Source organism: Acanthochromis polyacanthus, chromosome 4 (assembly GCF_021347895.1).
Source record: "Acanthochromis polyacanthus isolate Apoly-LR-REF ecotype Palm Island chromosome 4, KAUST_Apoly_ChrSc, whole genome shotgun sequence".
In the NCBI taxonomy this organism is placed as follows: Eukaryota; Metazoa; Chordata; class Actinopteri; family Pomacentridae; genus Acanthochromis; species Acanthochromis polyacanthus.
In genome coordinates, this window is record NC_067116.1 from 40,472,339 (window position 1) to 40,484,593 (window position 12,255).

Sequence of the window (12,255 nt, forward strand, 5' to 3'; positions counted from 1 at the left end):
CTCTTTCTATTCATGAGCGCGATTTCCTGTTTGGCTGTAGTGAAAATATTGGGAGACAATATGAGAGAAAAGAAAATCTCTCCAGAAGCATCGAGGATAGACAGAAAGAAAGACGGGGGGAGGAGGAGAAACGAACTGAGCAACTCTCTGGAAATTCCTTCTGACTTGACCAACAGTAGTCGCAGGTTGCTCAACAGAAGAGTCGCATTAGTGCAACATAAATGTTGTACCTCAGCCCCCCCTTAGCGTGTTTTTATGAGACTGGGAAAAGTTTTCCAGCAACATATGTGTGCATCCGATCCACAATAGCAAAGGTAATGAGAACCACATTGTACCTGCATGTTGTTAGTAATACTATACCAAACAGGAAACAGTCAAAACTGGAACTGGGAAAAGAATATTATGAAACAGGAGTAACAGTGACACTGTACCTGGTGTCTTGGTGAGGGCCGTCCTGCAGGAGGAGGTCAGGTGTGGGTCTGCTGCACTGGATGCTCTGAGGGTAAATCCCCTCTGAATGACCCCCAGCTGGCAGCGCTAAGCTCTGCCCACACCGCATCAAGCTGCCCTCAGCATCGCCCAGCTCAGCATCCTTCTCTGAGCAGTAGGCACCGTTCACTGGAAAAGAAACAAGGACAATATTAGTATATTAGCCACTTTACAAACAATGTACACTGTAAAAACATTGAAAATCTGATAGCAGAATCTATGCATTAAAGGGTGGCATATTGTAATGTTAAAAACTGTGAAGAGAAAAGCAAATATCTACAACATAAAAACATTTTAACTGATTTAAATACATTAGGGTGATTTTATGGGTTTGTTTCACGGTTTATTTGTAAATTAATACTCCAAAAAATCTCGCTATAGTATGAAAAAATTAGCAAAACAACTGCTAAAAAAATTAGCTGAGATTTTTTAATCGTTAATAAATTTTCTATCTGTAAAATATTGATTTTTTTCAGATTTAAAACAGACAAAATAATATAATTTAGTAGTAAAATGTTATGACAGAATAAATTATCTGTAAAAAAATAATGTGGACATTATTACAATTTTGACCAGTTTTGTTATTTTCTTTTCCAAGGTTTATGTGTAAATAAGTACATAAATACTGTCAGACCTTACTAGATATTGTCTTGTAAAATCTGCAAAATAACCGTTCCTCAGTATAATTATGTTTTACATCTGTAAAATATTGTGAAATTTTATCATCTATTATTCACAGTCTTGCCGTGTTTTGTTTTCTGTTGTTTTACTGTTTACTAGTAAATTATTACTTTTTCCTGTGATTTTAGATATTACCTAAAACATTATATTTATCTTTAATTGAACAAAACAGAAAAAATCTGAAATAGTTTAAAAATTATTTATCATTTTGCAATCCTAATAACCATAATTCTTCTTTAAAATAAAAGTACGTAATACTTGTTTTTGAATACAGTAGAAATAGTTATGAATGTGCTGTTTCTTTTAAAATCAAGACAAATGAATATTTTTTCTGGGCTTTTAGTAAACATCTGTAGTTTACTAAAACAGGGACTTTAATGTAAGAGTAAATTGTTTAAAAATGTAGTTAAGGAAACATACATTTTTACAGTGTAGCTAACTGTTTAAATACATTTGCACATCCACCCCCCCCCCCCCCTTTTTTTCCCCACAGAAAGACTAGTGCATACTTAACATGCACTAATATTTAGTTTTATAGCACCAGAGCAGTGAGCCAGTGTCACTCTCCAGTTAAAAACTGGCTCTGTGGATCACATTTACTGATCTGCTGACTGTCCTAGATGAATAATTGCTTTATAATGGGATCCACGCCATCAGTGACATGTTGAAATCTTATTACATTATGAATATTCTCTTGAGGAATAATCGTTGGCTGCCACCACTGCAGCGTCTAGTGATATATGGAGAGTTCCTTGGCAAAGTCCAACTGGTGGCAGTAAGAATAACGGCAGGCAGATTAACTGCCAAATATTATTACTGGAGTAATTGAGGAATTATATTCCAAATGGTAATACATCCAGTTTGGAAAAGTAAACCAGCTCAAATGAATTTGTACCGCAGGTCCGGGCAGAAAAAGTGGAACCGTTTCATCATACAGTCGTTTTAATCGCACACTGCTCGTTTACACTTGTATCAGTTGTTTAAATTTCATGCAATCAGTTCTTTTGTGACAACAGTGACCTCATTAATTGACTTAATTCATTTGTTTTCTTTATTTATATTTTGTTAATTGATAAATTGTTCATTTTTGGAGGAAAAAAACTGAAAGTACTCCGCGATTTAATCCAAAAGTTCTAATTCAAGGGCAACCCACTGCACACAGCTCATAATAATTTATAATTTCTAGCATTTAAAACTTCATGAATGTCTTAAAAATAGGAAGGAGGAAGGTCAACGTGGGAGTAGGGAGGGCTCGCTGTATGAGGAAATGTTTGTGAAGGGTAAGTCGATATCCCCGAACGCTCATGTGCAGGCGACCACGCGTCCCCCTGTTCCAACTCTCTTAACTCAATTTCTCAAATTTAATTTTCTCCTAACAATGTTATTGATAATGCTATCACACATCATGAGCTATTATTAATAAAGTCACACAAACATTCTGCACTTGAAGGAGGACATGAAAAAAGGTGCTGGAAGGGAAATGCACAAGAACGTAAGGGGAAAAAATGAACTGAATCTAAAAGAGGGAGAAATAAGACGCCTAACAAAGTACAAAGAAACATATTACAACATGAGTAGCAGATGGAAAAAGAGGGTAAACAAGAGAGGAGAGAAAGGGAGGAAATGTTCTGGAATATGGGAAAAAGGTTAGAAGAAAGAACAAAAGACAAGAGAAAACAAGGGCACTTTATGGCCGTGTTATCCTCAGTTTAACGAGCATCTTTTCCCGCCTACAGCTGATGTGTCCACAGTCTCCTCTGCATTTGTCTTGTCGCGGGTCACGGCAGAAACACAAAGAAGCAGCGAGAAGGCAAAAGCGAGCAACGCAAACAGTCCGGCATGGCCAGGAGGGACCGCAGGGACGACGCTGGTTTCACTCAAAGCTGCTCACAGAAGGCAAACTGTCTTTCAGCTCTGGTCTGTTTTCAAGCAATACAAATTGTTCTGTTTATCAGGATTGCTCATTCTCTTTTGTTTCGGTTGAGTGTGTTTTGTTTTTTTTTTCACCATTTCTTGGCCGAGCATCCCCACCAGTTAGTGTATACAACCGTATGAGAGTTTCAAGGCCTGCTGACGCGAAGCCAAGTGTTTCCCCCTCGACTTGAGTAATTCAATCAGGATGGCCAGAAGTGATATGAATCAGAATGGAGATGACAAACAGGTCTTTTAATTAGGCCTTGACTGTTCATGTGTGTACAGAATATTTAAAAAAAAACAACTAAATAAAAACAGTGTCATCGTAAAGCACTTAATGGACTGGCATTTGGTCAACGAGGCCTTGACTGAATGCACATGCTCTCTTCTCACACACATATCAGAGTCACCAGCCTTCAAAAAAAAACAAAAAACAAAAAAAACACAGAACCGCACAGAACCAGGCAGCCCAATAAATCTAATGTGAATTACAGGACAATGCTCGCTGCTCTGCTCCGCTGGGGGATGATTGCCAGGAAAAGTTAACCATGTAAATGAGCAGAGAGGAAAGACAGAGATGATCTGAGAACACCAATTACCTTTCTGCACAATGTTTTGCAGAAACAGACTGATAATAAAGCCATTGTTCTGCAGCAAAATCTCAACGGACGCAGACATCAGTGAGCATGGGCTGCACACTGAACTTGATTTGACATGTTTTATGCAAATAAACAGGACTGACTATCAAACCTCAATACTTTATGGTACCAAAAAGTCTGTTTTACACTAATCTGTTCATGTTTTTGGACATCTGCATGTGTTTAGGCAGCATATATGTCGGGTAAATCTATTTCTTTCACTAAATTAATGTTTTTTTTTCACCAAATACTGTATGGTATTGATAAAAGTCCTGTATAGTTATGCCAAACCCCATCTGCTATTATTTCTATTACTAAGGTGCACATACTTCAACTGCACTCTAGAAAGTAAATCAAGGGACCTATTACCAGCACTGAATTAAATGCAAGATTTTAAAAAATGGCTTAACTGAGTGAGATAAACACTTATGTTTACATTATTAATTGAATCAACCTAATATGTGCAGCTTCAACTCAAATTGCTGCATTAGTGGAGGCAACCTTATAAAATTGGTTTGATAACTTCATTTTTCTTTACCTTCATTTTAGGATTTCAAGTCTCTTCCTTTTTTTTTTTTTAACATGCCTGGACATTTTCAGACAGTTAGGACTTAATTAAAAATACTTTTGATTGTAGAGGAGAAACTATTTCCCCTAATTCGATGTGGTTTGTTGATTGAACACAATTTTGCTATTTGTCACAACTCCAAAAAAAAAAAGGAGAAATGGGAATGTTGTGTTAATTTGTTGTTGTTGCTCTTGAGCCTAATCATGATTTTTACTCCGTTGAGAAATGTGGAAGCTATGTGACAATCGACATACGTTTGTCCTTCCGTCTGTGTGCAACATTACTCAAAAACGGACGAACAGATTTGGATGAAATCTTCAGGGAAGGTCAGAAATGGCTCAAGGATCACCTCATTAGATTCTGGCATTGATGCGACTTATACTCTGGAACTACAGATTTGTTAAAGATTTCTGTATCATTGCAAGATAACGGCACAGCGTCACTGTAACTATGACAACAAGTGAACGCTACGTCAGCTGCCTGATGACGATCACGACTGCGATTTTACTACAAATTCACAGCTGCTTTAATTGTGGGGGTGTTTCTGAGTTCCATCAATTCACGCCGCCCGCTACATATTTAGGTCACGGAATTCGGTATCCGTACATAACGTACACATGCAGAACACACACCTGTGCTCAGTGCAAAGTCATTTGTTTGTGGGTACATCTATACTAAATGGCCACATTCTGTAGTGCCGTGATTTCTGATCATCAATAACTAAAAACAAATGCTGTATTTCAAAAAAAAAAAATGCTGCATTTCTGACAATGCCATACGGGGAATGAACAGCCTTCGTGGAGTACTGCGCTCTCTGAGTGCTTTCTTGTTTTAGAGTGTGACGACATGAGTATGATAGAATAGACCACCACGCTCTAAACCACTTGTCATTTAGAGCTCTTGTTTAATCCTGCAAAAACCATATTTTTTAGGAAGCAGCTGAAATTCGCTGTAAACACTGACATATTACATTTTTCAAGCAAAAGTTGCATAATTTCAAATCCAGCTGATTAATAGCAACATTCATTTTGAATTTTTCTGTCCACCTGCAGATACTACCCTCCTTTTAGCTCCGATTTTGGTCACCACCTCTTCCATCAGGAAATATCTATAGCCACTAAATGTTGCACTAAGCTTCCCAGTTTGTCTATCCGCTGATTTATTGTTTGCAGGTAGTGTGAGATAATTCTATTTTCAAACTGAAAGAATCTGCAGGCGGCAGCTGGAAAAGATTGTTGGGATTGGTGAGAGTGAACTAAGCCAGTAAAGTTGCAGACTGTAAAACCAGAATGATGAGTTTAAAAGACACCAAAACACAACAGGGTTGCCACAGATCCTTTTACATACTTATTTCACATACAAGTAGCAATGTGATCCAGTGTTAATAGAAATATACTGAATACAGCGGCATTTAAAACAATCTCCCCTGGCTTGCTGAACTCACAAAGCAAGCAAACTAAGATGCAGAACAAAAAAAAAAAATTAATGTCTGGATTTTAGCTTTTGAACAAATTTGGAGCTACCACGCAAAATGATCTATGACAGCTTCAAAGTCCCCTTTGTTTGTAAGCCATTTTTAACTGTGCTTTTTCAGATTAAGTTACAAAAGAGCGTCCCACGCACATCTGACTTTCACATGTGTTTTAATTAGAATCTTGGAATTTGCGTGACAATTTGTGACAGATCATCAATTGGTCTGGAGATGAGATGGAGGGTGTCACCAAAGCCCTACATGCATGGCTTTGATTTACTTATTCAAACAGGTAGAAGCAATTCCTTTGTTTTCTTTTCCTTGTGTGCGCAATGTTCACGATGAATGTTGTAACTAAGTGGACTCAAGTGTCTGGAGACCTTCTGTGTGTCTCTCGAATGTTAAAGCCAGAGTGTTAAATGAGTGCTAGAGGTCTTGATCCCCCCTCTGCAGAAAGTTTGCGCCCCAGTGATTTAGAGCTTTGCTACATTAACAGAATCAGTCATGCTCCGGTTGGGGAAACAGCAGGCTCTTCAGCATATGGTGGCTTGGATGGAGCCCAACAGTAAATTCGGTTTATATTGAATGTGCCATGGTAATTCAGCGTTCAACATTTCATTGTGTGTTAGAGGCCGGTTTGATCAGGAGGTGGAAGCCAGAGAGAGCAGCGGGGACGGAGGTCAAATGTAAGACATCCATCAGCAGTGACAGGTGAAGAGAAGAAGGTGCACGTGAATGAAAGAGCGCGTGACTTTGAGACGAGATGAATCGTTGGTCTTTTAATTGTGCAAACTTTATGGGTGGTCTGTTGAGCAAGGCAGCTATGTGTTCAGCATGCTTCACATTCCTTTGACTCTGGGGTTAAATATTTTCCATGTTTTGGGGAAAACTTGAAAATGAAAAATTTGTGTGAGTGATCACTTGGTTTAATTGAGACATAAAAATTAAAGGTATCCAGTGAAGTCAGCGCTATGGAGCAATGATTTTACAATTTTCTTCCCTTTTGGTTGCGCCATGTAGTTGACATACACTTGTAAAGGCTAAATCTAAATCATGGCAATCTTGAGCTTCCAGTGGCTCCTATTACTCTCAATTTTCTTTGATGGAATCATTTAAGCACATTCTACTTTGTCACCAAAAACAACCATGCATTTTGGTACATTTATAGATATATTAAGGTCTTCTGGAAATACGACAAAATCTGCTATGTCAAAAATATCCATACAACAATGCTAATATTTGTTTAATTGTCCTTTGGTCATTTTCACCTCATCTAGGTACTCTTGGCAGCCATCCACAAGCTTCTGGTTGTGTCTTTGTCTCCTCTTGACAGAACTGGTGCAGTTCTTTAGCACAGTCCACAGATTCTAAATGAGTTTAAAGACAGGGCTTTGGAGAGACCAGTCTAAAACCTCAATTATAGGCTGATTTAACCATTTCTTCACCTCTTTTGACGTGCGTGTTTGTGGTCATTGTCTTGTTGAAACACCAAACTCCAATCGAGATCAATCTTCTGGCTGATGATTTTAGGTTTTCTTGAAGAATGTGGAGACTATCTACCTTCTTCACTATTCAATTTACTTTGTGTAAAGCACCAGTTCCACTGGCATCAAAACAGCCCTGGAGCATGATACTGCCACCACCATGCTTTATGGTAGGTTTGGTGTTCTTGGGGGCCTTCTCTCCTCCAAATATATTTTGGGTCATTGTGGCTTAATAGCTATTTTTTTGTTTCATTTGAACACAGAACTTGTTGCAAGAAGGCCTTTTCTTTGCCCATGTGATCAGCAGCAAACTTCCGTTGATCTTTACGATGCTGTTTCTAGAGGAAGGACTGACTTAACACAGCTTTCTACATTACCACAACTGATAACTCGAGTTTCTGTATCTATATTTTTGACCAATGATTCCATCATAGAAAACTCAGAGTTGCAATGGTCATTGTGAAGTCAAGACTGCCATAATATGCATGGTCTTTACAAGTGTAACTAAATTATTGTTCATGGCAGTGAGTGCACAAGCTCACAGGCAATATTTTACAAAGTTCCATCACCAGTTTTATGCTATTCCCTGATGGGCAATTGGTGGCAGTAACACTTAAAAACGCATAGCAATGTGCAAGCAAAGGCATGCAGAAGAAGGTTGCAAGCAAAGAAACATGGGCTTTCTTCCAATATCCATTCTACTATGCTATATATCCTGCCAGAAAAGGATTTAGTGTGATAAAATGCATAGTATGTCATATGTAGTAGGCTAAAAATACCAAGATCTACTACATCCAGTGGGATTTTATAGTTTGTAAGGCAGCATGCTTTTCTGGATATTCTGACCCACAATACTCTGTACAGGTACGCCACAGAAATACAGACTGCAACAGTCAAAGTTTAAGGCATATTAGCATGACGAAGTAGTACATTCCAACTGTATGAATACTGTGTAAAACAGTATGTACTTTGAGAATGCAGCTGCACTGAAAGTAAAAAAGAAAAAGTATGAATTTGGGACATAGCCATTAAAGTGAACAGTAGCAGCTGCAAAATATTCCAAAGAAATAAATTACTTCTGCAAATATTTTACGAGGAAGGAAATGCCTTCAACACATTTGTTAAACCTGATGGATACACACAGTTTGGTTTGATAAAAAGCGCTTATTCACAACCCAGCAAGCAGGGAATGTTCCTACAATATTACTTTGAAGTTCTTGTGATGTTTTAAAGAAAATATTTTAATTTTAATGCTCAAACAATAAGGATATCATTTCAAATAATGTTCGAATGAGGGTCAGAGTAAACTAAGACAGAACATTCAGAGGATGTTTGGAGGATGTTGTTAGATTATATTATATGATAACAAAAGATTTCAAACCAACATTTAGAAGATGTTTTCACGATTATATAATGGCTTCAGAAGACAGGGTGTGTTTTTATAAAATTTTGGTGTAAAGCAACATGAGGAGGAACATTTTGGAAGTTTTGGGGACGCTGCTCGTGAGTTCTTCCAAAAAATGTTCCTACAATGTTGCATTACAACAAAGGAAGCATATTTTCAATGTGTCTTTAGAGGATTTTATCCTGTCTTTTAGAAGAAGAAAGAAAAAACTCTGGGAACTTTTAAAAAATTTGCCAAAAACATCACTAGAACTCTGCAGAGCTTTCTCAGATTGTAGCTGAGGAGGTACCTTTAAACTAAACTCAATCCGTCACAGTACTGCAATGGAAACTAAATTTAGTGTTTGCATCCAATCCTGGTAAGCACTTTAGAACAAGCAGGGTGGGATGGTGCTCTGATATACACAGTTGCAAGCATTCAGGCCCAATTAGGAATGACGCTTGAAGGGCGTGAGATCAGTGATGCAGGGGCAGAAAGAAAGAGGCAGGACGGTGCCAGAAGCACCAGGGGCAAGTGTTGTGTTCAGTGCAGAGACCATGTACAGATGTGTTGGCTCATCCTCACAAAGAGCCACTGATGTCAGCATTGCCAACTAAAGACGCAGGCACAAATAAGGACTCTATTGTTATCGGCCTCCTAAAACAGCACCGCTAAAAAGAAGAAAAAAAAAACGTCTCATTTAAACCAGGCCCTGTTCATAACACGGTGTCTAATAATACTAAGTTACAGCTGAAGTTGGATCTTCCGTTCCATAAATGTCATCACATGGTATCTATTGCTCACTGTGCCTCCTCTCCTGTATAATTAAAGCACTACGTTCCCTTCAGTGAGCATCGCTAAAGGATGACGGTAAACTGAGGAGCTCGCTATAAGAGGAGAAGGAAGATTAAAGGAGCAGTGTGCCAGTATGTATGCTCCATTGGAAATGAATACATAAAACTAATACTTCAAATAAGATTGCAATTATAAAGGGATAAACGTGGTTATTTGAGAACTTGTTTTGGGACATGTTTGATTATTTTCCGGCCCAGGATGTGGAGGGTTCCAATCACCCTCCAATGTGTCTGCTCTGATGTCATCCATTTGTCATGATCCCTTCTTGTCAAAATCCACTGGGAACACATGCGCACAGACTTATAAAACTCAGATGATGGTGAGTGGAAAAGGGCTTTCTCATCGTTTTTTCCTGCTGATTAATGCGGCCACTGTGGCTGAAGAGTAAGACAATAGACAGGAACAATGAGTGAATGCAGACTCGCTAATTCTGATAATTAGAGCACGACTCACTCTTTAGTGGGAGTTTGCGGTCGCTGTGACTGCGATTACATTGATTGTTAAGCACGCTTCGCATAGCTGGATGAATTTGTCGGGGATGGCGGGCCGGTTATGGTGCGCCGTAATTGTACACCTATTGGAGCTGCCTCAGGGGCTGATGATCAGACTCATGTTCAAGTTCAGCAGTGTTGTGCCTTGGCTTAAAAAACTCTCCCCTGACCTCAGTGACTAATAAATGACTAATAAAGCTGAGCAGACACATGTCTCCAATCTAGCAGAACTTAACCCCTCTGGAACAACATGGCTATTATCCCAAGAAACGCAGTTATGACTGCATTGCCATACAAAGCATTCCAATCCATACAGTGCTGAAAAGATCAAACCACATCATCGCATAGCCGAGTGAATCTCTCTCCTTCTCACTCTTTCTGCTGTTATTATTGCTTTCACAGACAATGCTGGTCCACCATCTGATCAACAGATGGCCTGGACAGCATTATTAAGTGTAATTGGTGGTAATCTGGGGCGATTTTTTATTTTGGTGACACTTCATTTTCTATAATTCTCGCCTCTCCCTTTTAAGTCACCTAAGCGTTGTGTTAAGTGCCAGAGTGAGCATGCACTTGTGCCAGCGTTTAATGCGTTCAAGTCTTCGGAGACATGCAGGCCTCAATGAAAAGCAGATGTGCGGATGGATGGATGGTTTAAGGAGAGGAAAGAGGGAGCGAGTGATCAGAGGTGTACTGTACTTAAAGCAGGAGGAGGCTGGTGGGGTGGGGGAAACGGGTTGTCAGGAGCGCGATGCAAACATCTGAACCCAAGGTACAACAAGCTGCCAAAACCGCAAGACAGATGCCTCTGGAAATCCGACGTGACACCTCAACTGGCCCCACTTTGGCTCCATAAATCATAACATTCAGCACTTAAACAGTTAATAATGATCATTTTATTCCCGGCTCCCCCGGCAGCACCACCTGCCACGGTTTTCTCCCCCCTCCGATCCTTCCTCTCTTTTCAACATGAGACAGGTCAACACATACAAGTGTGCGACAGCAGACTGCAGGACTTTGTAGTGGGATGCTCTGGTTTTGTCCGGTGCAGATGTTGCGTATTAGGGACCAAAAGTCTTTTCCGGCTCCTCTGAATCTCATAACTCGTGTCTATATTTGTGTCTGCGGCAAAAGGCCCGGAACTTATTTGTTTGCTTAGTAATGGATGTATGATTGAAAAACCTGGGGGCACAAGTAAATGAAAAATAACAATGTCTAGGGAGGAAGCTCATCTTAAAGCAGGTGCGGCGCTCACAGAGGAGAAAAACTCGATTAAATTACTGCTGGAGCACAGAAATGTCAGTGTTTTCATAGCGGGATTACCAGTACCAGCAGACATGAGAACCTTCATGAGGATAAAATCAATTTGTTCTGGCTGATTTTACAACCAGGTAACTTTGTTCCTTCCCAGTTTTCTCATGATCAGCTCGGTCATATAGTAACCCCAGATTAGCTGCTACAGAGTCAAAGGAAGCTCATGTGGCTCCAGCTGCAAACTATTCCTGGGCACAGCAGGGAAATTTCTTACTTCAGCTCCAGAAAAAAAGCAACAGCATTAGAGAAATCATTAGTACACTGTCAATAACAACTGTGGAGGACCGAACCTCAGCCATCCAAACAAACCTCTTTGTGGATACGACTGGTTGTTCCTGCTAAGTGGCTACACAGTTTTAAGCCATTCTGATGAAGCCAGCGGTCGGTAAATGATTAGCCCTCCTGTCTTTTAGAGAAGATGGAACATGTTGTGGGAAGCAGGCGTCCTCATAACACCAGGCTCTTCAAATGGAGCAGGGCTAACCGCAGTCATGAACACAAACAAATAGTTGGCAGCCAGCAAACCCTTCCCAGCCCCACCAGCCTACCCCGCCCCACCCCATTCCAGCGCCAGACTCGGTGCCCGCCAAGTCCAACTACTTCACCGCACTGCTAAAAGAAGGGCGCTGTCATTCAAAACCCAAACACAGGAGAGAATGCATTAGACACATACACTCTTTCTTTGTTTCTGACATGTACACACGCAACTCAGCCTAAAAAAAGAAAAGAAAACATCACATTCACACTGAAATATGACAAAGGAAGATGCTCTTAGAGGCTGCTGTCATCTCTCATCAACCATCAGAGCCAATCATCTCCTCTGCTGTCCTCCCTGATTAACATAATTAGAGCTTTACACTTGTGCATGTCACCACCTGGTGGTAGCACTTTGTCACTGGTGGCGCTTCACAGGTTATCATTTTTTAAAACGGACATTTGCAGATGAAGCACAATCTGAGAAAAGAC

At 39.8% G+C, this 12,255-nt stretch overlaps 1 protein-coding gene across 1 annotated transcript in view; it reads right to left on the reverse strand.

Annotated features, from left to right (window-relative positions):
* LOC110967150 (zinc finger protein GLIS1) overlaps positions 1-12,255 on the reverse strand; it is an 82,385-nt gene that overhangs the window by 48,658 nt on the left and 21,472 nt on the right. The window contains exon 3 of the mRNA XM_022216662.2: positions 432-618. Within this exon, the coding sequence (XP_022072354.2) occupies positions 432-618 (187 nt within the window). The remainder of the gene's footprint in view (positions 1-431; positions 619-12,255) is intronic.